This window comes from Hemicordylus capensis, chromosome 6 (assembly GCF_027244095.1).
Source record: "Hemicordylus capensis ecotype Gifberg chromosome 6, rHemCap1.1.pri, whole genome shotgun sequence".
NCBI lineage: Eukaryota > Metazoa > Chordata > Lepidosauria > Squamata > Cordylidae > Hemicordylus > Hemicordylus capensis.
In genome coordinates this window covers 29,653,702-29,678,242 of record NC_069662.1, presented here as the reverse complement: position 1 = coordinate 29,678,242, position 24,541 = coordinate 29,653,702, and the positions used below count along the sequence as shown (strand labels likewise).

The following is a 24,541-nucleotide window of genomic DNA, read 5'->3' as shown; positions in this document are numbered from 1 at the left end:
TCCTGCATGCCCATCTCCTCTCCACATCATCCACACTGGTTTAAAAGTACTGGGCATAGCTCACAAAACCTAGCTGGGAGAGGAGCAAGCTTCCTGCCCGGAGTTGCCAACAGCTGACTGTGGTGTTTTTGGTTAATCCACGCATTGATCCAGGCCAGGAGGCAGACTGCTCTTGCCTCGCTATAAATAATAGCTGCCTCATTAAATCGTTAATACTCCTGATTGAACTCCACTGTCTTGTCCATGCATACCACAACTCTTTCCCCTTGGATTCTACACTGACCCCTTCACAAAGTGGTTCTTATGGTAACATGATTATTAGGTTGCTGTGGCTTACAATACAACTTGCAGAAGGAACAAGGCCCCATGAGAGAAATGGCTGGACCACAAGAGAGCCAAAATTTCTCTTTAGGAAATGATGAATCACCTTCCGTACTGAAGAAAAAGATCAGCCGCTGAGGCTTTTCGGCATTAAAGACAACTGAATCGGGGCAATATGAAGAAGGTTACTGTAAATATAAATTGTGCAGAGAGTTAATGGGGAGAAACTGTGCAATCAAAACAGTAGTATTTGGGAACTTCCAGTGAAATAGATTGTAGGTAGTTTTGCAATAGACAGTATTTCATCAGCAAAAGGAGGAGAGAATGAGACCCCCCCTTTTTAAAGGGCCCATATTTTCTGTAGCAACTTGATTGAAACTAATAAATAAAGTCACCCAATGTATACTTTCTAAAATAAGAGCTCCCAGGTTCAATCTGACGTCACTCAATCACTAGAAGCCTGTCTTTTATTAATTCCAGATTTAGCAAGATTAACTATGAAATAAACTCTGCACAAACTCAGAGAGACATTCTTTTGGTTACAACACATATTCCAGGGCTAAGTCCTGCTGAGCTCTCCATACTAAACCCTGCAGCAAAGGAACTGATTTCAACCACGTGCTCCTGTCTGTCTGACTGTAACAAGATAAGTTTCGTAAACAGCATCTGCTGAATTCCAAAATTTCTGCACATGTTTTACACATTACTGAACCAGAACTTTATTCATTTCGGCATAACCAGGGAACACAATATTGCTAAGGATGCTTCACATACCTGTGCTTTCGCCTTCATGACATCATAGCCAATAGATTTGCTTCATGCAAAATAGATAGAAAGATCAAATGGTGATTGGTTCCTTCACTCAAATGTGATGCAAGTGCTGTGAGGCAATGAGAACCCACAGGAGGGCAAGATGAAGTTAGGAGGATTTGTACATATGTAGCCTACCCTATCAGAAGGGCTCAGGGTGGCTTCCTCAGGGTAAAGCTGAAAGCAGCAATTGACAAATCTTGTCTTCTGCATGGAATAGCTCAATACTGTACTGGATCTCTGAGTTCTCTGTTCAAGCCACAGCTCTGCTTTTGCACTGCTCTTCAGTCCAAAATATGTTTTATACTGAAGAAACCAGCTTCTTGATGTCCCCTTCTCTGTTGCAAAGTACCCATGAGAGTGGATGCTCTGCAGTGAAGGTGCAGAGGCACATGGGTGCAGACAGAGAGGAAGCTTGAGGAACCTCACTTAAATTGGGGGTGGAGAGCAGAGCAAAGACACTTTGGAGGAGGAAAAATGAAGATATCGTTTTTTTAGGTTTGGCAGGGAGAGTTTTGTTTGGCAGGGGAAGTTAAATAGAATGGGGGGGGGAACACCTCAAATGCTTATGGGGGATCTGCACCCCTGTTGGGGGTAGGGTATTTAAGCCTTCTGCTGCCAACTCTTTTCCCTTTGAAACTGCCCCCATCCCACCCCCACACCCTGCCATTGTTCCAGACCTCTGTTTATATTGCAAACACACCTCTACAACTCTGTGGGAGGAGCTCATAATGGAAGGGTTATGCAGTCCCATTATCTGCCCCTCTTCTCGGCAAAGCAGCCCCCTTCTAAGGGCACTTTGAAAACAAAGAAGGGGCTAAAATTGCATAGGACACAGTATGCCTAGTTTGGCTTTTAAAGCATGGCCTCTTCCCCCTTCAAAGGATCATGGGTGCTCCCCCACACACAAGGGTCATGGTGGGAGATGGGAGGTCTACCAGATGGGAGACAGGAAGTGACAACAGAACAAGAGAGAGTTGCTCCACCCCTATCATGCGAAGGCTGTGGACACAGAGCTGGTCTCAGGGGTCAACAATGATCCTATTTGAGAGTTCTGGGCAGTTGTCCAGCAATGCCAGCCCACTGAGTTGACCCTGAGTTCACTGTACCTCGTTGGCCATTGGAAGTGGCAGAAAGTTCAGGGAAAGAATTTTGGTTCTAAAGGCTGCTTGAGTGGAATGTTTCAGATCAGCACTGACTTGGGTCTTGAGAAAGAACTAGGAAAGTGATCTACCCAGGAAGACCAAATTCTTTATCTTCCACTCTCAGTCTCTGTTAGCCTTGGACACCTGGGGAACCTTCCGCCAAGGGCTTTTGCAAGCCACCTTATATGCAATGGCCACCATCTTTTTCATCTATAATGCAATGACCTTCCCCCACTGCTGAGTGATTGGGTGCAATGGTGGGACATTGCCCTATTGGAAAAGAAATATGGCAGCTGCCAGCACAGCAAAAGCACTCTGAGACTTGCCACCCCTACCACTAAAGTGAGCCCCAACAAGGGTTTGGGGGAGGCTTACTTTGGCAGTAGCAGCAGTGACCTGGCCTGCTTCTCAGCAGCCATGCCTATCACTAGCCATACTGCTGGCCACCATCTTTTTTTTCACCCCTGAGCTACAAGTCAGGTGCCCCCTAGGTTCTTAGGTGCCCCCTAACTTAGGCTAAGTTCCCAGGTACCTCTAGAGTTTCAGCTTGCCCTTTGTCCAGTGTTCATTGACCAACCCCTGATACTGAATCTGACCCTGGCCTTAGATTGTGATTATTCAGGATTTGTTTGCACTCACAGCCCATGCAACTGGGTTTGTGCCCATCAGGTCTTCATTGCCACCCATTTGGCACTCCCAGGTATCCTGTACCAATTGAGCCAACCACCTATGGGGGCAATCTGGAGGCATCCAGAAGGTGGCACCCTTCTGAAAGCACACAGGATGTACTGCCAGTCCTTCCTGTATCTTCCAAAATAGCCACCAAAACAGGGCTGGGACATAGAGATGGAAGCATGCCATTATGAGATACACAAGGCAAATTACACAAGATCTCCTTTCTATAAACTTCCTGTTTATACAGTTGGAGCCTGGAAGAGCCCAAAGATAAAGGACTCTTACTCTTCCAAGAATCTCATCAAGCCTTGAGTGTTACTAAGAAGGCATTAGCATTTGGTAAGCAGATGGTTTCTTCAGAAATGGGAGCCAGCTGTGTTTCAGTTTCACCCAAGCTCTATGAGGGGTAACCTTTGGTATCCTCCAGTCCTCCAAGTCCAGGTTGCTGGCAGACTTGTTGGTCCATCTTGGCTTCTCTCCCTAGCATCTGATCTCTTTTCGCCCTGCTATAAGGGAGGTCAAACTCTTCCCCAGCAAGTGCTAATCTCATCATTCAGCTGCTTAGCACAACAGCAGGTGGATGGAAATGTTCCCAAGGTGCAGAGTGCAAAAGGGCTCTTCCATCAATGCCTGGGCACGAGACCTGTAAAAGCCAGAGTTTGCCTTTAGGGAATACATGATCTGGCAAAAGAAAGTAAAAAATAAAACAATCTGGAACTAGATTTCATTTAGTTAGCACAACCTTTAGCTACCCCGTGAGTGTTAAGTACTACTGTAGTTCTTAGCAGTACAATCAATTATACATCCAAATATTACAGTTCCACTTTGGAAGGTGTTTGTTTTTCCTTATTTGGATTTCTCAGGTTTGAAGATTTCTAGGAGGGGCTACATTAACTGTGTGTGTGTGTGTGTGTGTGTGTGTGTGTGTGTGTGTGTGTGTGTGTGCACGCGCGCGCTATTTAAATTAGCCACAAAAAAAGGGAACATGATGAAAAATGATTAGGTGAACCTTATACTATAACAGCAGCTCTTCTTCAATCAACATTGTCTATCACCCCAAGATATCCAAAACCTGCTGTTGAACCTGCAGGAATAATCAAGTGAAGCTTTTTACAGTATGGATCCTGTATAGTCATTACTTCAATGAATGAGGATGGAGAACTGTGATCACTACTTGGTGTCCCCAGTCCCTAGTTCTGTGCATTTAGTTGAATATCTATAGGCACATACAACTGTAGGGGGATGCCCAACCACCTGGGAAGCTTTGCTTTCAAGTAGGGATGTGCTCGAAATGCGATTTGGCATCCAAATCAAGGGCACATCCCTTTTAAAAACAAGGCCGTACACAGCCCCTTTAAAGTGGAGGAGAGCAGGTTTATACCTGCTCCTCCTCCAATCGCTGTCATTGTGGTAATCCCAGCACTCCCCCCAGCTATGCCTGTGTGTCGGTGGGTCATCTCCCAGCTGGCCCTGCGTAACTCCTGAAGTGGACTCTGGAGCACTACAGATGTGATGTGACTGTGTGAGAGATCCATACCTTAGCCATTTGAACTCTGTATGATTAGTGAGTATTCAGAGACAAGGCTGTTCCTCGTGGGGTACAGGTAGAGTTGCCATGCCCCCCGGAATTCTGGGTTTCACCCGGATTTCAAGCATCTCACCCAGATTGCTTAGCCCACCCGGATTTCAGCTTTCATTTAAAAAAAAAATCTAAGCTCTAGCCCTTGTAGAAGCAGAGTTATGGAGCAAAATGTGCAGTCACTAGTCTGCTCAACCGCTAGACTTGGATTAAGAGAAGAAGATCATAGGATGATAGCTGGGAGGGTTTCACTTTTACAAGTACAGTAATCCCCTGAGGAATGTTGCCACGTTTGTTATCAGCAGGGGATCTCTATAGGGAAGTTGAGAGGATAGCTTGCTTTTGATGTGAATCACTACCTGCCTACTAGGCTGTGTATTGTAATGTTTAAGGACTTGCTTGGCTTTACGTTCAATGCATGCCTACTTAGAAGTAAGCACCGTTGGTTTCAATCAAATCTTCTCTCAAAGAAGTGTGTACAGAATTGCAGCCATAATTAAAAACTGTGCTTGTTGTTGTTGTTCGATTACTGATGTTAATATGTCATGGAAAATGGTCAGGCAAAGATATCTTCCTCAACTATTGTTGGTAGATATCCAGAGCAAATACAAGTCAACTGGAAAATGCAGTTGCTAATTTGGATATGCAAAATTATTTGCAAGCCAATTTACATAATATGCAAATTAGGCACCTGGATTTGGGAAGCCAGAATGTGGCAACCCTGGGTACAGGGCTCCTTAACAGAGAACTGGGTCTGACCATATAAGTTTCAAATGGCCCCGTGAGGTGCTTCAGCTGAGAGGTACCTAAGTGGGCCATTTGAAACATAAACTGAAATGGCCCACACAGGTGCCTGTGATGGTTGTCCTCCTTCTAGGTAACCCTGCTGCCACCACTCAGACTATTTGACAGATCTGACACCAATATCACAGTCTTATGAAGGACTTGTAACACAGCTTGTTCTTTGTTATGTTTCTCCAATATGATAAGTTGCTCTGTAGCATGGCGAAACACTTCTCGTGAATGTGGGAGAGAAAAGAAAACATCTTAGCACCTTGTTAACATTGAATTAACAGGTTTCGTTTTACTTAAGCTTACTGAGATTATATTGAACACATTCCTATAAGCGTAATGGCTTCAGATATCAAACAGAAACTTACAACTTTAGTGTTGATGTTTGTGATGTTTCACTGGTACTCCTGGACTTCGGGGTGAGGTCCAGGGCCTCCACAGCCCCTGGGGCCCCCCAAATCCTCTTTAGTCTGTCCTGGGTGGTGTGGTTGCTGGGCAGAGCATGATGATGGTTAATTTGCAGGGAAGTGGGGGCCTCCAATGGACTTTAGGTCCAGGCTCCAAAATTACCTAGGTGCGCATCAGTTCACTGGTAAGATTTCTTCTCTGTGACTTTTAGGGTTAGGGTGCCTTGTTCAGTTGATTTGTTTGTTTCAGACCTGCCTCACTGTTGGGGACTCCCCAGCTGCTGTTCAGCTGAGAACAGAAAATGGGCTGTCCTTTTAAAGTGCAGAATCTCCTCTGCCTCTACATAAGAACCACTCTTCTCCCTTCCTCTGAGAAGTCACTTTCTTGTCAGTCACATTTTCCTTCCCCAAGGTGTTTTCCAGATGGCAATTTCCTCCTCCTGCTTCCCTAAGATTACAGTTGGGAGGAGTTCAGATGAGGAAGGGATTCATAGCATCTTCAATACGGTAACAGCAATGTTTTGTTCATACATACATACAACCATTGGCATTATTTGGCTTTTTTACATGATGATTGTCCCATAATGTGTAATATAAGTGTCTTTTAAAAGTTGTGGTTGAGGTTTCCCAGACTGGGGGCTTCACTGCAGAAGGAAATTGTGTAAGTTAGGATGAGAGTATATAAAGTATGTATAAGCATGCACAAGCATAAAACAGAGTACACTAGGGCTTTCACATTGCTGCTTTTTATTGCAGTTGAGTAGGTTTCATTATGGTTTTTCAAACATTAGTTTATTCACACAACCAGATCCCTGATGATCTGTCTATCTACCTATCTATCTATCTGTCTACACACACACATACACCCTCCATGTTGTTACTGTGTAATACCCATCAGAGTCACCCAAGTATATTTCCTTTCATAAAGAGGGGGGGAAAGAAATAACAGTTCAGTGGTGTCGGGGGAGGGGGCAGCCATAATTCTCCATACTGGTGTAATGAATAAAATCTGGGCAAATGACATAAAAAGTGTTATTTGTGGTCTGATTTGCATGAGGCCGAGTAATATGAGATAACTTTTCTGATACTGTGATATGCCATAGATGCTTATACCAGTTATCCATTGACATGGTTGATTTTTCCAGTGCTTGGCTATAGCTAACCTGGCCACAGTTACCATAAACACCACTAATTTTTTTTTGATGACTCATCTGTGTTGACCCCAGAAATATATTTACTAACACCAGCTGGGGGCATAATCCTTATCTATCTATCTATCTATCTATCTATCTGAAACATTTAATATACTGCCCACTCCGAAGACTCTGGGTGGTGTACAAAAACATACAGAGCAAGACAGCATTAAAATTACATTCTAAATTAAAAACTAAAGTAACTAACAAAAGGAAAAAACCAAATAGGTAAACTACAGGGTAAAAGCCTGGCAAAAAAGAAAAGTCACTGCTGCTGCTGCTGCACTCCAATCCATCCAGACCCCCATGGTGCATTCTGCTCAGCAGTGTGCAGTGGTGGTTCCAGCCAGGTGGTTCTCCTCTCTGGTTTGCCCAAAAAGGAGGTCAGCCCAGCAGGAGCTGCCTCTGTGCACAGCTGAGCAGTGTGTGTGTGGCGGGGGGGGGGGGGCAGCTCAGTCCAAACACAGCTGCTGCTGCGGGAGCCAAAACCCAGGGCCAGCCAAAGTGGGAGACTCCAGGCAGGAATCTCTGTGCCCCATTGGTTCCTCTGAGTCAAGCAACTGTTGCCACTTTGCCTCACTGGGACTGTGTGGCCAGGGATGCCCTAGAAGGGGCAGGGGTGGTGAGGAGGAGAGCTGGTCTTGTGGTAGCAAGCATGACTTGTCCCTTTAGCTAAGCAGGGTCCACCCTGGTTGCATATGAATGGGAGACTTGATGTGTGAGCACTGCAAGATATTCCCCTCAGGGGATGAAGCCACTCTGGGAAGAGCAGCTAGGTTCCAAGTTCCCTCCTTGGCATCTCCAAGATAGGGCTGAGAGAGATTCCTGCCTGCAACCTTGGAGAAGCCGCTGCCAGTCTGTGAAGACAATACTGAACTAGATGGACCAATGGTCTGACTCAGTATATGGCAGCTTGCTATGTTCCTATATTCCTATGATGCAGGGCCCAGGATGGCACGGACCCAGACTATTGCCCTGATTTCCTCCCCTGCCAAAAAGATAGGCCTGCGGATCATTCTTGCCTCTTCTATATGCGGATCATTCTTGCCTAGAGATCCACCAAAGTCCAAGCATGAATTCTTTCCAGGAAAGCTGTAAAAGAGTGGTTCCTCTTTGGACCAGCATTCAGTAGCCAGGTTGAAGTAGATAATCTAATGGAGGGTGTTTTGTTTTTAACTGATGCTGTGCATCCCTGACCCCTTGAAAATGCACTGGATAGCAATCAAACTTCTAATGAAATAAATAACAAGCCATGTCTGAATTGGCCCTGAATGGTGGGGGTGGGGGAAGAGACTTTCCCCTCCTTTCCTTATTGTTTCCATTGCACACATATTGTTGCCTGTGACATAATCCTCTAGGCCCTTTCCCCTCTGACATCCCTTAAGCAGGAGCAAAGGTAACATAGCCCCCACCACTTCTCCCTACTCAAACTGCATCTAATGTGCTGAGACTCTGCAGAATCTTCTGTTTAGTTCAGGCAGATTAACTCCATCACAATATGGAATGTGTGACAGTCCACTGGGCCTGTTTCTTGATCCATCAGTAGCTGAGGTCATTGTTAAGCTTTTCAATTAGCCATTGAATGATCTGGATAGAGTATCACCCCAACAGCTGTCCAGTCCTGGGGGTGTAGGTTGCTATGGTTCAAGGGGATGATTGGAGCTCTGTTCCCAGTGTTGTAATCACATCTAATATGATGTTTCCCTGCTAACATTTAAAACATGCATATAGGGAAGCAAGCCCAGAAGTGGTCAAAGGTACACATCTTAATAATGGCCATAGTCTACCAGGGCATTCTCCTGCCTAAGCCCCACCAAAGTGAATTGAAGATAGGAATGTTCTTGCTCAGGTCTCCTTCACGGTGATGGTCTTCTGCAGTAGAACGTTCCAGGTGGTCTGCTCCCAACATCACAAATGTGAGACTAGTACAAGACATGAGAATCTTCGGGCGGGTTCAGACATCATGGGAAACAGTGAACCACCAGTTCCCAGAGCTCAGTAGTGAGCACAACTTCCGGGGGGGGGGATATGCCAACATTGTTCGTGTTGTCTTGAGCCCACCAGTGTTGGCATTTCCTGTCCTACTTGCAGTTTTAAACCCACATCAATAACCAAGATTTGAAATTGGTTACAGATATCCGGTTTGGATCACAAGCAGGGCAGAATATGCTGACGTAGACAGGTTCAGATGACACGAGCAATGTTGGCATATTCCTCCACCACCCCATCTCCCAGAAGTCAGGCTTGCTGCTGAGCTCCAAGAACCATTGGTTTGCTGTTACCCATATAGTGTGAACCCACCATTAGAGAAGATTCAGAGAGTTTTGTGACACATGGGAGCTTTGATATGAATCAATTAAGCTGCCTTATACTGAATCAGACCATTCCTTCATCGAGTTCAGTATTGTCTGTCTACACCAGATTACATTGGCCAATAGCCAGGGATTATGGGAGTTGTAGTCCAACATCTGCAGGAGATCTGACTACAATGACTAGCAGGGCCTTTGCAGGATTTCAGATGGAGTTTTTCCCAGCCCTACCTGGGGATGCCAGGAATTGAAACTGGAACCTTTTCCAGAAGGGTTTTCCCTCTGTGAAAGTATCCAAGGCATTTTCCAGAGTATGAGATTTGCAATGGGCAAAGAATTGCAAAGTGTGATGGGATAGTGCAATGGTTTAAAATTGAGAGTAAAGGGTTGCTCAATGCTGCATTGCAGGCTGGTGCCCATTCATACTTTCCATCCACTCTAATGTATTTACAAGGCAGGAGGTGTCCATATTCTCCTCAAAACACGTTCATCTGCCCCTCTCTCCTGCTCCATTTGGGCCAATGGAGTTGTGGGTGTGCGTGTGTATGAAGTTAAGTTTTTAATTTATTTCTCGGTTGACTTGCACAAATGCGCCAGCAGGGGGAAGCACCACTCCCAAACAAGAATCATTGCATTTGTTTACATTGTTGCACCCTTGCACAAGTGATTGCAGCCAAAGTATATTTTTAAAAATCCTATGGCAGAGAGGGGGCCATGATAGGAGGGCGCAGCACCAACACCAGGGAAGTTGCTGCCCAGCATGGGCTCTACACGTTCCCTGCCTGCCTGCCTGGAGGCTCTCCTCCACAGTGCTGGGGGGAGGCGGTGGCCACTGCCAACCCAGTGTTTCTGCCAGCCTGAGTCTCTACCTGGCATCTCTGCCCAGTCTCTGCCCACCCGGCATCTCTGCCCTGTCCCTGTCTCTGCCCAGATGGTGTCTCAGCGTCCCCCGCTCCCCATCAGAGTGCGGCAGATGGCAGCAAGAGCGGTGGCTCCTCTGGGATTGGGAGCCACGGGGAGGCTGGGTCCTGGCCGGGTTCGCAAGCCTGAGGAGGTTCCTGGGCTATCACCACCACTGCTTCCTCTCCCTGTCAAAGCCAGGCTGCAAGAGGAGAGCGAGGCACTGGGCTGGAAGGAGAGTACCGGGCAGGTGGGGAGGATGAGGAGCATCCTTGGCCAGGGCTGCTCAGGTGGGAGGAGGCAGGCTGCGGGGCTCTCTGAGGAGGTGGCAGCGGCTTGAGAAGGGGATGGATGCTTTGGAAATGGGAAGCCTGCGAGAGTGGAAAAGAAGGAAAATATTGCTTTGCGATTGTAAAGTCTTTTGAAAAATTAGTGGGAGAGCTAGGGGACTATACTGAGTGATCTCCCCTGCCCCACATATACACAGGAGGTGTACAGATTCAGCAGTCAAATCCAGCAGTCCACACCACACCACACTGTAACACAGAAACTACGGGGCAAGCCGCTCTACAATGGAAAAAATACAGCTCTTTCCTGCAACGCATCTACAATGTTGTCGGGCAAAAACGCATCAATATAATTTGAAGCAAGGCATGGGAAATATGAACGGCAACGGCACCCTGCTGACAATGCAGCAAACCCAATGTGGAAACGTGGGCCATACAGAGGCACACTTAGTGGAAGCGTTGTGAACACGTCACAGTGTGTAATCTGGAAAACGCCCAGCAGTCTGAATCGGTGTAAAGTAATTTCCTATGTTCATATGAGAGCCCTGACAACTCACAAAATATACTACAGGCATCCTTGAATCTGACCCTTTTGCCATTGCAGTGGCTTCTTTCCAAGCTTGGGCCTCCTTTTCTCCAAAGGCTCAAATTTGATTATCATTCCAAAACAATACAAGACGTTTGTAGGCAGGCAAGCATTCCATGGATGTGAATAAGGATAGGAAAAGTATGAATCTCAAGCAGACCTGTTTTCAGTGTCAGGCTCAGATTTGGAACATGTGCAGAAAGCTTTTTGCATAACCGCACATAGTAATGGGCTGGCATCCTGGACAGAAAGTTTGGGATAGACTTGAGCCCTGGTGTCTCTCATTTTGGAAGTGCAAGAGTGATATGTAGCTGATTTTAAAGCTGTAAGATGTTCAATTCAAAATGAAAGCCTTTGTACTTTCGAAAATAGAGCAGCCAATTCAAATGCTGATGTAATGTTTTAAACACAACAGAGAAATGTAATTGCAGAGAGTCCTAAAACAGGGCCGTAGCTATAATTGAGCAGATGGGTTCAAAGAACCCAGCCCCCCCCACCAGCTCCTGAAAGGCCCCCAGCTACACCCCTCCTCCCTATTTAGTTCATTACCTCCCTCACGCAGAGGGGCGCAGAGAGTGGGGGACACTGGCCCCCTCTCCCCTAGCTACGCCCCTGTCCTAAAAGATGCCCTTTGGGAGATACATCCTCGTACGCAGGGGTTGATCCTCAAGTTCATGCCAGAGGCATGATCCTCAAGTTCAAGTGTTCTCCCACCTCCTGCTGGTAATAAATCACCAGCTGACAGTTAAGCTCTTTCTCCTCCACCTACTCCTCCCCATCCCTCTGGGATTTTCTCTCCCTCCCAGCAGGTGGAGAGAGGATGAGAGGAACTGTGGGGGTGGCCTAGTGACTCCCCGTAGGATCCTTTTTTCAACTGCCAGCGCTTGAGTACAGCCAGCTGCCGCCGTTGTCAACTGACAGAGCCTCTTGTGCTCTGAGGTCATCTCTTCAGAGCTCATTGCTCCGGAATCTTCTGGCTTGGCTCCAAGCTATTGGCATCTGCAGCAGCCACACCGACCAGCGGCAGTGGGAATGGACACCCCTCTGCACCAAAGGGCCCTTCCCCACATCGTGGGGCTGTTCTTCTAATGGGTGTGACAGATGTATTGTGTTTCAACTGTTCTTGCTGGGGAGGCCCTTACAAGCTTGATTCTTCTTATGCTGAAGGGCCATCAGTTGTCAATATTTTTAAATGAGTTACTCTTTCGTTTAATTCATTAACTGAAATTAATTAATTCTGTTAATTTCAGAGAACAACAAAACAACAAAAACAACAAAGAAGAAGAAGCATAATCACTTCTACCCGGATTTCGCTTTGCTTCCAAACAACTGAAAATTGAGAACACACACATTTTTTGATTGTGTGAATGATCTCACACAAATGACAGTTGAATGGCAGTTGTTGTAAACAATTAAATGGGTCTATGTACTTACTGGGTATACAAGCTGACCCACAAATTGCTTCTGCTGTTAAGGAAAAGTTAAGGGGTGTATGTGTGTAGAGTTGCCATGCCCCCTGGAATTCCGGGTTTCACCCAGATTTTAAACAACTCACCCAGATTGCTTAACCCACCCAGATTCGCCCAGATTTCAGAGAGATATATAAAATATATATATATTTTAAAGCTAAGCTCTAGCCCTTGTAGAAACAGCGTTATGGAGCAAAATGTACAGTCACTATTCTGCTCAAAAATTTTCAAACCAGTTTACATAATATGCCAATTAGGCACCACGATTTGGAAAGCCAGAATACGGCAACCCTAATGTGTGTGAACGAGAGAGGCTCTCTTATGTTGATAACATGGAGGTAGTTATTACATAGATGAAAAGTTTATACCACTTTCTGCAGTGTAAAGTTCGCTGTCTGGAAACCACCCAGGCCTAGTTTACACAAAGGACCAAACTGCATCTCACACAAGGGTTATTTTTGTTTTAAAACAAAACAAAACTGAAATGCAGCTGTGCGGATGTGTGTTTAGCCAATTTAGTTGGTGCAGCAGCATGGCACAGTATACATAACCCTTTCCCCCTCTGCTGTTTTCCCAGTCAAAATCATTCTCATTCCCTGAAGCTACTTTTTGCTTCAAGGAGTGGGGGGCGGGGGGGAGATACCATTTTGCCCTGCAGGGCAAACAGCAGTGGGGTGGGTTAATGAAGCAAATGGCAAAAACAAAGACTTGAAGACTTGTGTCTGTGTCATTTCATTTGTTGTGAACCAAACAAGTATCCCATGTATCTGAGAGGCATCTTTTAAGGTGTTTCTCTTCTGTTTAGCAGGGAAAGAGCAACTGGCCCAATTTACTCCCAGCATAGCATCTCATCAGTGACTGTTGCTGGTTTCTACCTGGTGTTTCTTTTTAGTTTGTGAGCCCTTTGGGGACATCTTATTATTTATTTATTTATTTATTTATTTATTTATGTTTCTACATAAACAGTTTTCAGGACTTTTAATGGTAAGTGGTATAGTAGTCGTAGTCGTCGTTATAGTGGTAAACAAAATAGCACGTCCAAAAGGACTGCACTGGGTTTATTCCAACCTGCTGTTCAAACAGGGTCTGTAGAGATTGCCAGATGTACACTATAGCTTATCTCTTAAGAACATACAATTGGCATATTATGTAAATTGGCTTGAAAATATTTTTTGAGCAGAATAGTGACTGCACGTTTTGCTCCATAACTCCATTTCTACAAGGGCTAGAGCTTAGCTAAAATAAAAAATAAAAATAAAATAAATTTTTAAAAAGCTGAAATCCATTCGAATCTGGGTGGGCTAAGCAATCTGGGTGAGATGCTTAAAATCCGGGTGAAACCCGGAATTTCGATGGGCATGGCCACTCTATGCAGAGTTTACTGTGAGGTTTTACTGCAAATTTGAGACATAAAGGATACTCCGACACAAAAGGGGGTTTCTTTTTTTTTACGCCAGACATAAATTGGGCTGGGTTCCAATACCTGAATTGTGTGTGAAGTGCTCTCTGAAATATTACATGGACTTTGAGGTAAATCTGACCGATATGTGAACGCACACTCACCCTCCCTAAGTAAAGTTGAGGTAAAGTTGCCATCTGAAAAAGCTCTTGCTGGTTGTGTCAGTAAAAGCTTTATGCCACTTTTATCCAGAAGATGGCAGTAGGCCTTTTGGTATAAAGATAACACAGCTCAGACTTGGAGCAACAAGTCTGTGTTCTCTGAGCATCAGCACCAAATTACAAATAAATTGTTTGATGGTGGTGGTGATGTTTTTAACTTTAAATGGCTGCAAAATGTTTCCATCCCCATGACAGTCCTCACATAAATGCCCCCTCAAACTTTTGTTTGAACCAATAGCAGCTTGCTTCTCAATACAAACACCATGCTTTGGGAGTAGTGGTGGGATTATTGTTGGGGCCGTAGTGTGGGTACATGGGAAGATTTTGTTTAAAACTTCCACCCACGCCACCGTCCTGATCTTCTGCTCCCAGCCCCGCCGCTGCTATTTAAAGTAAAATGAAATGGGAGGCCAAACTACAAGTTTATTGTAATGTGTGCAGTGAAATGGGGGTTTCTCTTATTCTAGAATTTCAGTTAGAAAATATTGATTGGTATTTATGTTTGTGCTAAGGGATATAGTTACATTGGTGTTTTTATACTGTGTAGGAGAGGCAGCAAAAGCACTGTGGTGATTGGGCAGTGCCGATTCCATATGCAGATTGGGACAAGGAATCTGTCACAATCAAGGTCAGTTGGCCTGAAACTGTTACTGGTGGGAAGATGTGCTTTATGTAGCTCTGTGCAAAGCAGAGAAATGTTACAGTTATTTCAAGCAAGAATAAATCCTGGGTGACATCTTTTATTGTCAATATCCACACGAAGAAAGAAGGATTATTGTGCTATGACAACCCAGCTACCCTGAATTGCTTGAGGGATCGAAGTGAGTGCTGAAAATTTCCCCAAGCAGTGGTGGTGGCTGATAACCCAGCTACAAACATCTCAAAACCTCATGGTGAGGCATCAGGTGTGGTGGCACACCAAATACACCAGTGTTTCCCAGGTATTTGCTTTAGCTCCCTCAACCCACTTCTTCAATAATGCCATAAGCTTTGCCCCAGACACCACATACTATTTTTTTCTGTTGGGGTTCCAAGGCTCTGAACCTCTTCCTAAAAAGGTAAGGTCCCAATCTAAACCTTTTTATATACAACATCCTTATATTCAACATAAGTAATAGCATGCCCCCCCTCCCCCTGCCTACAATCAATGCTATCATATACTTCTGCCAGATCACACTTAACCTAGCTGGGGATAAATTTCATATATTCTTCTCCGTGTATTCTCAGCTGCTCTTTCAAAATTGGATAAAAACACCTGACAGTCATCTCCAGGAGCAAAAGAAGTAAATGGGCCATTATGTCAAGTATTAATTCAAACTTCTGAATAGATCACTTGTCCTTTCCCTCAGCTTTCCTTCCTTTCTATTATATACACTTGTTTTCTCTAAAATTTTGTCTTGAGAAGAATGGGATAAAAAGCTCTTTATCTTGCAGATGTTCCCCAGCTACAAATGCTTGGCATTGTAGTTCAGCAACATCTGGAGGACCCCAGGTTGGGAAAACTCTGGTCTAAGGGATATCAACTGGAGGCACCATGCCACTTCTAGTTCTTTCCCTGTGAGTATGGAGGGTCTATATTTATCTGGTGATGAGAGGATTGCACAGAGATATAGGGTTTATTACAACGGCAACAAACACCACAAAAACTTATTTTCAAAAATTCATTGGACATAGCATGTGCAAATGTACATGGCACTTTAGAAAGCAACATATAGGAAAACAAGACAGTCCACCCACCCCCTAAAGAAGGAGGTAAAGGTAAAATGTACCTTTGAGTCGGTGTCGACTCCTGGCAACTACAGAGCCCTGTGGTTGTCTTTGATAGAATACAGGAGGGGTTTACCATTGCCATCTCCTTTACAGTATGAGATAATGCCTTTCAGCTTCTTCCTATATCGCTGCTGCCAGATACAGGTGTTTGGGGAGGATCCGAACCAGCAAACTCTGGCTTGCTAATCAAGTTATTTCCCCACTGCACCATTAGGTACCTGAGTTTACTATATGAGCAAATCCAGTCACATGTACTTAGGCTGTTTTAAAGTTAGGTTTGAGGACTAAGAAGTTAAGCCAAAGCCTTCACACACACAAAAACAAAAGCTATGTCTTGAACAGAGATTGGAAAAGAGAGAGCTTTGTGAGAGAGAGTTCCTGGCATAAAAGGCAGCAAGAGAAAAAGGGAAGAGTTGTTTGGTTGGTCAGATGTCAGAACACAAATCTGAACCAGCCTTTTCCTTTTCATCTTCCTCACCACAGGTCTGCTTAGGTTTATTCCTCAGTCTGGCCCACAAGGCAGGCTGGCAGCTGGCTCCTCAGGCCAATCTATATAGCTCTTCTTCTTCTTCTTCTTCTTCTTCTTCTTCTTCTTCTTCTTCTTCTTCTTCTTCTTCTTCTTCTTCTTCTTCTTCTTCTTCTCCTCCTCCTCCTCCTCCTCCTCCACCACCACCACCAGCTTGGCCAGTTGGTGGTAAGCTGGAAGCCAGTACCTGGAGATGCATTCCAAGAAAAGCAGGATCAATGAGTCCTCCCTCTCAGCCATAAGTTGATATGTGGCCTGGCTCATCTCCAGAGAACACCAGTGACTGTGCAGGGAATGGTAGCTAATCACACAAATGGGTTTCGGGCTGCTATAGAGATGGTCCATGCAGGCGTGGAGGGAGCCAAGCGGTAGTCCAGCTTCTGCCACTGCCGCCCCCCAGCCCCGCCCCCTGCATCCGACGTATGACGCAGGGCGTGTTTAGCTACACCCCCTGTGTCATACATCAGATGCAGGGGGCGGTGCTTCACTCCCAAAGAGGGCCACGCAGCCCCTTTCGGGAGCAACATCAGCTAGCACTGCATTTGCAGTGTGGCTAGGAGCAGCTCTCCCTGCCTTTAAAAGCACTGGCCAATTTCACTTGCAAACAGGGCTGTGCAGCCCCATTGGGGAGTGAAATCACCCCCCCGCATCTGACGTTAGACAAGGGGGGGCATGTCTGGGGCTGCGAGGCACAGCCCCCGATTGGCAGCAGCCCGGGTTCTTTGAACCCATTCACCCAATGGTGGCTCTGCCCCTGGGTCCATGATGTTGTCCACAAAAGCTCTGCCCACCACAAAGTCCCTGCTGTGCAGACAGAGCATCATGAAAGGGGGACCCTTCTGTTCTAAGCTGGGCACCACCAGCTACTTTAGGGCCCACTCCTTGTCACTGTAGGACACAAAGGCGTCAGACTCAAACCTCTTGCCTTTCCGTATTTGACCACATAGCCCATTCCACCAACCTTGCAGGATGTAGATGAGAAAGGAGTTCTGGAGCACAGACAGTGTGAATCAGAGGGAATGACATGAGGAGAGTGACCAGAAAGGAAGTGACAACAGAAACAATGAAGTCTGTCTTTAGGCTGCAATTCTGCTCAACAAACAGCAGGAAATTCTGAGTTTTCAGTGCTGCAGTCAGCTGCTGACACTGGAATGTAAATATAATGGGCACACAGACATGTCATGTCTTTCTTCCCTGATGCCCAGTTGGCAAATCAGGCATTAGAGCACTAGCAACCAAATCCTTATCCCAAACGGTTCAGGACATTAAATATTGAATACACGCCCTGCTAGATAACTGGATCACAATAATAAAGTATTGCAAGGTGTTTACCCAGGCACAGTTTAATGTTCTGCACACTGCAGTGCTCAAAGGTAGATTTAACAAAGTCCCATTCGTAGAGTGATTCTGCCCTTGCAACTTGGGAGCCATAGAAACAACTGCACATGTGTTGTTATATTGTAGCTTTTACAGTGGCATTTGCAGTGTGCATATTATCCCATTTTAATCTAATTTTCTGGGCTGTTTTGTTGATTTTTATAGAGAGAGAAGTTTATTCGGTCATTGACCAGAAAATGATTTTTATATATGTTCTCTTTTATCGGATCATGATGACAAGATTTCTTATGTAGTCGCCAAGTTCTGCTTAATTGCTAGTAGAATTTGTAAGACAGGAGAAGATGTAGGCGAATGAAATAGAGGCATTGGTGGGGGAAACGCCATGGGTTCAAATGCAAATGTAGACATGAGTGAATGCTGTTCCATCACACCATTTAAGCCTCATTTCTATATACATGACAGAACAGTATGTAATTGGTGGCATGTCTTTAAAATCTGCTGTAGCAATAATAACTAAACAATGATATACATATTTTACTGCCATGTTGGTGCTTGGGAGTAATTTGAGGTGGGAGATTACAACTTGTTCCTAAAATTCAAGCACTCACAACCTCCACCCTGCAAACTAGGGGATGCTGTAAGAATTTTTTTTTTAACCCATTCATTATAATCACAGTCATTTTTGTTATTATTTGGGGAAACACTGAAATTTTTTGGAATTCGAAATATTCCCAAGATAAATTGCTGTCAGAGGGATTATTACTAAGGTGAGGTCTGGGGTGGATATGGTTACTAAGTGTGGAATAATGAACTGGAATGCCCTATTCTTTATATTATTGGTGATTGGCTCTGGCGGCAGTGAAACATTCTTCATTTGACTTAAGAATGAAGTTGATAACTTTTATTTTGTATCTTTTGGACATCCAATAGATAGTTTGGATGCCCAATCCAAACATTCACTAGAATGTTTGATAAGAGTTGTTTACAATTTCCCGTTTGCTGGAGGTATAATTTCCACATATGGTTTGGTCTTGTCCTATTATTGTTTCATTTTGGCCAGAAATTCATAAGATCCATATGACTTTGCAGCATCTTTGTTTGTTAAGGATGTTTGTGCGTTTGGGGCGTACATTCTTAGTTGAAGAGTTTACTGTATCCCTACATCAAGAAATATGGATCCTTTGAGCTCGGGGAATTGTGAAACAGATTAGTATACAACACTGGAAGCACAGATCTACCCTTACCCTTCAACTCTGGGTAACTCCTGACCTTCAGCTTTGGGTAACCGATATGTGCTCCCCATTGGCATTTGAATTTTTAAATTTAATTTTATTTTTAAATGACAGAATGGCCCAAAAGATGAGCTTTTAGCAACCTGGTCTAATTTTAAAGAATTTGTACAAGGTTTAATAAGAAAAATCCTTGGAAGCCCCCCCTCCCACACTGTATTAATATTAGCATTTCTTAGATACTACTGTATATAAATTATTACAGGTTTCCCCACCCCACCCACTCTTTTCCTTTTTGTTTGCATTTTACGCTTTCTCTGTCTTTTTAAATCTATGTAATTATGTATATGCATCATTATTATATTTTATTGTTGATGGTTTAGTTGAAGTAAAGGGGGGGACTAAGCTTTTATGTCTGAAAGTGAGCTAATTCAGCAATGAAACAAGCAATATTTATTCAATTTATTTTGGAAGGAGATATTGTCAGAAACTGAGGTTAGAATGGGGCATATTATTTTATAAGCCTCCAAAATTGTTCTCTTCTGGTATGTGGAAGATCAAGTATCAAAGAATGGCCTGGATCTTATCACCTGTCTTTTAATACCAGCCAGAATGTGTATGGCATCAGCACAGAAGGTGTTTGACCAACTCACTATATCTCACCTTTGTTGAATCCAATTGGATAATCACATTGATGACTGAACTCACCTGTTATAGACATTCAAAGGCAGAAGACTCATCAGATGTGCTTGTTGCAAAGTGGTTTGTATTTGTTAACTACTGGAATAATAAATACCAGAACAATATTTATCCATATTCTTTTTCTATCTGCTGTATAAAGTGATTGTGTATATTTTGATCCTGGATATTTTGGATATTTATAATTTGAAAAATAAATTGTAATTGCTTTATCACCAAACTTTAACTTGATTCATCTATGGACTAAATCTGCACATATTAGAATATAAGCGAAAACATTCCAAAGGGGGGAAAAATGAACATCTTTTTCATTTGTACTTTATTTTCCAGGAAATAAAAAGGTTTTTTGTTGTTTTACTTTTCACAGCATCAGAAAAAAATAAATACAACTAAAATGAAAATAAAGGCCATTTCAAACACAAGGCACAGAAAGAAACGAGAATTAATTTTGCATCCAGGATTTTTAACACAATATTTTTAATTAAAAAGCAGTAAGGTCCAAATCTTAAAACACCCAATACAGCCTGAGTACTTCCTTTTTAGGAAAGCTAGTCTGTGAATACAACAGCTATATGAAGCTTTAGAACTTTTATGATTAAAGCCAATCATATTTGGCCTGGATTGATCTGAACTGCTCTAAACACTATCCAATTTGGCTCAAATCAAAGTGGATTGGGATCAATAAAAATGGTCTCCGAAGCTTTGCTTTGGCCTATCCCCCATTCCACCCTCTCAACAACTAAAGGTACTTACCAGACCAGTCAGGAGACAGGCTGGCAGACTTCTGGTGGCAAGGAAATAGCGGGTCATCAGTTTCCATTTTTAAATTTTTCATTTATATAAAGACCTGGGAACAGAGTGGTTGCAGCTGGGAATTATAGTCTTTTCCAGGGCTGTGACCATTGCTGTGGCTCTAGGGGGGAAACTACAATTCCCAGAAGTATCTGTGCCATTCCCAGGACTCCAGGGGAAATATATTAAAATGTTCTGTGAGCTTTGATGGCCTATCCTTTTCATATCCTTTATTATTATTATCAACTTTAGTATAATAATGTCAACAACAAAAAATAATTCTGTTATATACAAAGTCCTGTGCTATTTGCTATTATAACAAACCCTTCAAAATTTTCTACACCAACCATCACATTTACAAATTCATGTGTTGTGGTCCACCTTTATTACTAAAGGACTAGACCAGCCCTGCTAAATATAAAAAGCATGAAGCCTGATCTTTTGTAAAGATTTTCCTCTTGGATTACTAGGATGGAAGTTTGTATTGATATCACTAATGCCCAACTGTGAACCAATCCTCTAGTCAGGGAGCCAGTCTCAGTGGCTTGTCCTACTCCGTCCAGTGCCAGTGCCAGGTCATGAGGGCCCTCAACCAAGTGCCTTTGTGGGCCACTGTGATGAGACATATATAAGAGCTGGTGAGTGAGTGCATGTGGGTTACCCTAGTAACCAGGCACAGAAGGTTCAGAGAGGGAGGGATCTTTTTAAAAGGCAGATATGGAACTTGAAGGGTGAATGTGTGGAAGCTGGAGAACCAGCAGTATTCTGGGCAGCTCCTAGTAACAGACAAGAAGGTCTGGAGGAATTCACTAAGTTTACAATCCCAAATTTAATTTCCTCTGTCCCAGTTATCTCACCTCCCTATATGTTACATTTTATCCAGAACAGCTGATATACCTAGTAAACTTGGTAGAGAAGTTTGTGTGCCCTGCTTTGCAGAGATCTTTATTCTAATTAGTAAATAATAAACTTAGTCTTGTTTTCATTTTATATCTCAAGTTTTGTTTCATTTTATAACCTGAACATATATGCCTGTCCTGCGCTCGCGAGGCTAAGCAGCCAAAGGTGTTGAGTACCGAGAGCAGGGTAACAAGAATTTATATGGTGGCAGCGAGGGAAAGTAAAAGCTGAATGAATCCCCAGAACCTGGAGACTAAACTGTCATAGAACAATAAAAACAAGTCACCTCCCTGGAATTGAGAAGTGTCAGGGTGGGACCCTGGCAGCCCCATTAGTGGTGTGGGAGGTGCCTCCTTTTTATAGTGTCATGCAATGCCCCTACTGTTGTGTCACTGGATGTAATAGTGGGGGTGGGGCATTGCGTTAGAGTTAAAGAAAGATGGCAGCCAACAAGTGTTTGAAGCTGCCAACACTAAGGTAAAGCCCCACATGAGTTTGAGAGAGATTTACCTTGGCAGCCATGCTGGCAGCCACTATTTTCCCCCCATCAGGGCCTCAGGGATCAGCTATTGGCTCTTGAATGGCTCTGGGCCCTCAAGCTGGCTGATCCTTCTGCCAACCCTGATTTATTCGATTACCAGCAGTCAGAGAGAAGGAAGGTGGTGCTAATACCCCTGAAAACACCTCCTGAGTTGGTTAAACAATGAAGTCCTCCTCGCCCTCCCTAGCCTGGTTAAGACATAACACTAAACCATGATTTAACACTATATGAATGAGCCTAAGGGAGCCACGGGTTTTCTTCCTTTTCTGCCTCTCTTGCATGCAGAAGGAGGAGGATGAAATCTTTTGCTTTTATTTTAAAACAAAGTACAGGTCCACATTACATATGAACTTAGGGAATGCAGCAAGTTAATGAGTTAGAACAAATCTAATCTCTGGATATCAAACCTAATCTGGATATCCCTCCCACAACTGCCACCACAGAGCGACCAGGGACCATCTTGCTCTGAGGGGAGGAGAGCATAGAGAGGGAGAGACAGGTTGGGGAGCTGCCACCATCCAGCTCCTTTGTTCCAGCACTGGGGGTCCCTCCTTCCCCCAACTGCCACCACAGAGTGATCAGGGATCATTAGCTCTGAGGGGAGGGGAGAAGAAAGGAGAGAGACTAAGGCCCAGGTAAAGATGTAAACGTGTGGCTTGATATAGTGTTCTTTTTAAGTTCATTGTAAACCGCTTTAGGAGGTTTGCCTGAAAAGTGCTATATAAATGCAAAATAGAAATCTGTAACAATCTGGCTTGATATCCAGGCTTGTGCTAACTCTAAGTTAACAAAACGCAGTTCCCCGAATTTGTATATATATCATGAAACTGTGGCTAGTTCTGCAAGTGAAAGCAGAATCTCTTCCTCTTCCATGCGAGGGAGGAAGAGAAGGGGAACCATGCAATTCTTGTTATGTTACATCAAATCGGGCCCCTAACGTGGTCCTTTCAACTCATTTTGTCCTATTTATGGAAGGGGATGATCTTTTGAGTTGAGACCTCCTTCAGGGCTGGAGTCCAGCCCCTGTTAGCTTTGAGCTTTCCTGTGGCCTGGAGTTGCTTCCAGAGCTGGGACCCACCTGTATGGCATGGGTTTTTTTCTCAGGGATGATCAGTTCAGGTTGTATTTGCCCACAACTATTCTCCTTGAGGCTGATGCCCAAGTCAGTATTGTCCCCAGGGGTGACCCTGAGGCAGGCACCGGAATCTGTTACCTTCAGGGGGTTACCATGGGAACTCTGTGTTCCTCCATGGCTGTCTACCCGCCAAGGCAGGAGCAAGTACTTGTGCACTTCAATAGCAGGACTGCGGCGATCAGGGTCAATGGCCATTAGGCGGCGAAACATGTCCAAGACATGGGCGGTGAAGCCTTTCCACAGGCCCGGCACCTCCCCTGGCACTGTGCGGTTCTGCCAAATGCCAAATTCTTCATACTGAGGGTCAGGGCTCATGGCCACATCCCAAGGGAAGCAGCCTGTGCAGAGGCAGAACAGCAGCACCCCAAAGGCCCAGACATCCAGGCTAGAGTCCAGAGCCAGAGTCTCGGTGCCCTCCAGGAGGCACAGCTCCGGTGGTGAATAGGGCAGGGTGCCAGACATGGCAGCCACTCTTGTGCCTTCCAGCCGTGTCAGGCCAAAGTCTCCCAGCTTCACATGATGGCATTCGCTGTCAAAGAGCAGCACATTGTCCAGCTTTATATCTCGATGCACTAAGCCCTGGCCATGCATGAAATCAAGTGCCTCAGCCAGCTGGGATGCACACCGCTTCACCTGAGCCTCAGGAAGGCCTTCCTGTGGAGGAAGAGGAAGGGGAGTTAAGGGAGAGCCATGAACAGGACCTTTAAACTCCCATAACATCAAGTCCTTCTCAGTGCTAGGAATAACAGACACCATCCTGTCCTTCTTCTTCAATCCCCTTTCTTCCCAAATACATCCAACCTCCTCCTATAATAATCTCCATCATCACTTCCAGCTCATTCCAAAATACTGGAAAGGCACCAATCCATTCCATTCTGAAGACAGAATGATATGCTTAGAGCAAAGGTGGAGGGAGGGAATTTGCAAGCCCCCTCTCAGCACTTAGTGTAATGTACCTCTTCTCTCCAGGGTCAAGCTGTGGGGGTGGGGAGCGGGGGGGTGTGGTTCCTCATATTTGCAGCAGATGGTTCTCATCAAATATAAGCTCTCATCAAATATGATGATGGATGGATCTCATCAAATATGAGATGGTTTCTCATATTTGCAGCAGAAGCCAGATGTGGCTGGTGTTGACTGATTGGTGCCTCTGGTGTCATCAGGACACACCTCTCCCTATTCTTGGAGCAGTTTTATACTTTTAGAAGTTACTCTTTTTTAATTCAAGAAGAACCAAATTTGGTACAGTTGTAGTAAGCGACACCTCAATGGTGTGGTTTGTGGTTATACTATCCACCCCAATTCACGATAGCGGATGCATGAATATTCGAGGTACAAGTGGGCTAACTTGTGAACTGCCTAACCAATTTGGACCAAATTTAGTCCAGTTGTAGGAATAGTGAAAGGAAAGTGCAACATACCTAGTGCAACATGAGCACGCGCCTCGGTCACTTCCGGTATGATGCTGACCGGGGCTGCAAGGAGGTATGTTGCAGCCTTGTGGCAGCGATTTTGGGGAGA

At 44.5% G+C, this 24,541-nt stretch overlaps 1 protein-coding gene and 1 long non-coding RNA gene across 11 annotated transcripts in view; one reads left to right on the top strand and one right to left on the bottom strand.

Annotated features, from left to right (window-relative positions):
- Positions 1-14,745: 14,745 nt before the first annotated feature.
- LOC128330192 (uncharacterized) lies at positions 14,746-19,875 on the top strand. Of its 3 annotated transcripts, XR_008309998.1 has the most exons (3): positions 14,746-15,034; positions 15,528-15,650; positions 19,564-19,875. It is a non-coding gene; the product is annotated as an uncharacterized LOC128330192 (long non-coding RNA). The 3 variants fall into 3 exon arrangements; XR_008310000.1 differs by lacking the exon at positions 15,528-15,650; XR_008309999.1 differs by lacking the exon at positions 15,528-15,650 and having other exon boundaries at positions 19,513-19,875.
- An 82-nt stretch (positions 19,876-19,957) lies between these two features.
- Positions 19,958-24,541, bottom strand: part of LOC128330180 (serine/threonine-protein kinase SBK1-like) — a 34,114-nt gene continuing 29,530 nt past the window's right edge. For all 8 annotated transcript variants that reach the window (XM_053262618.1, XM_053262616.1, XM_053262612.1 and 5 more), the window contains one exon: positions 19,958-23,677. In XM_053262618.1, the coding sequence (XP_053118593.1) occupies positions 22,892-23,677 (786 nt within the window). In that variant the 3' untranslated portion in view covers positions 19,958-22,891. The remainder of the gene's footprint in view (positions 23,678-24,541) is intronic.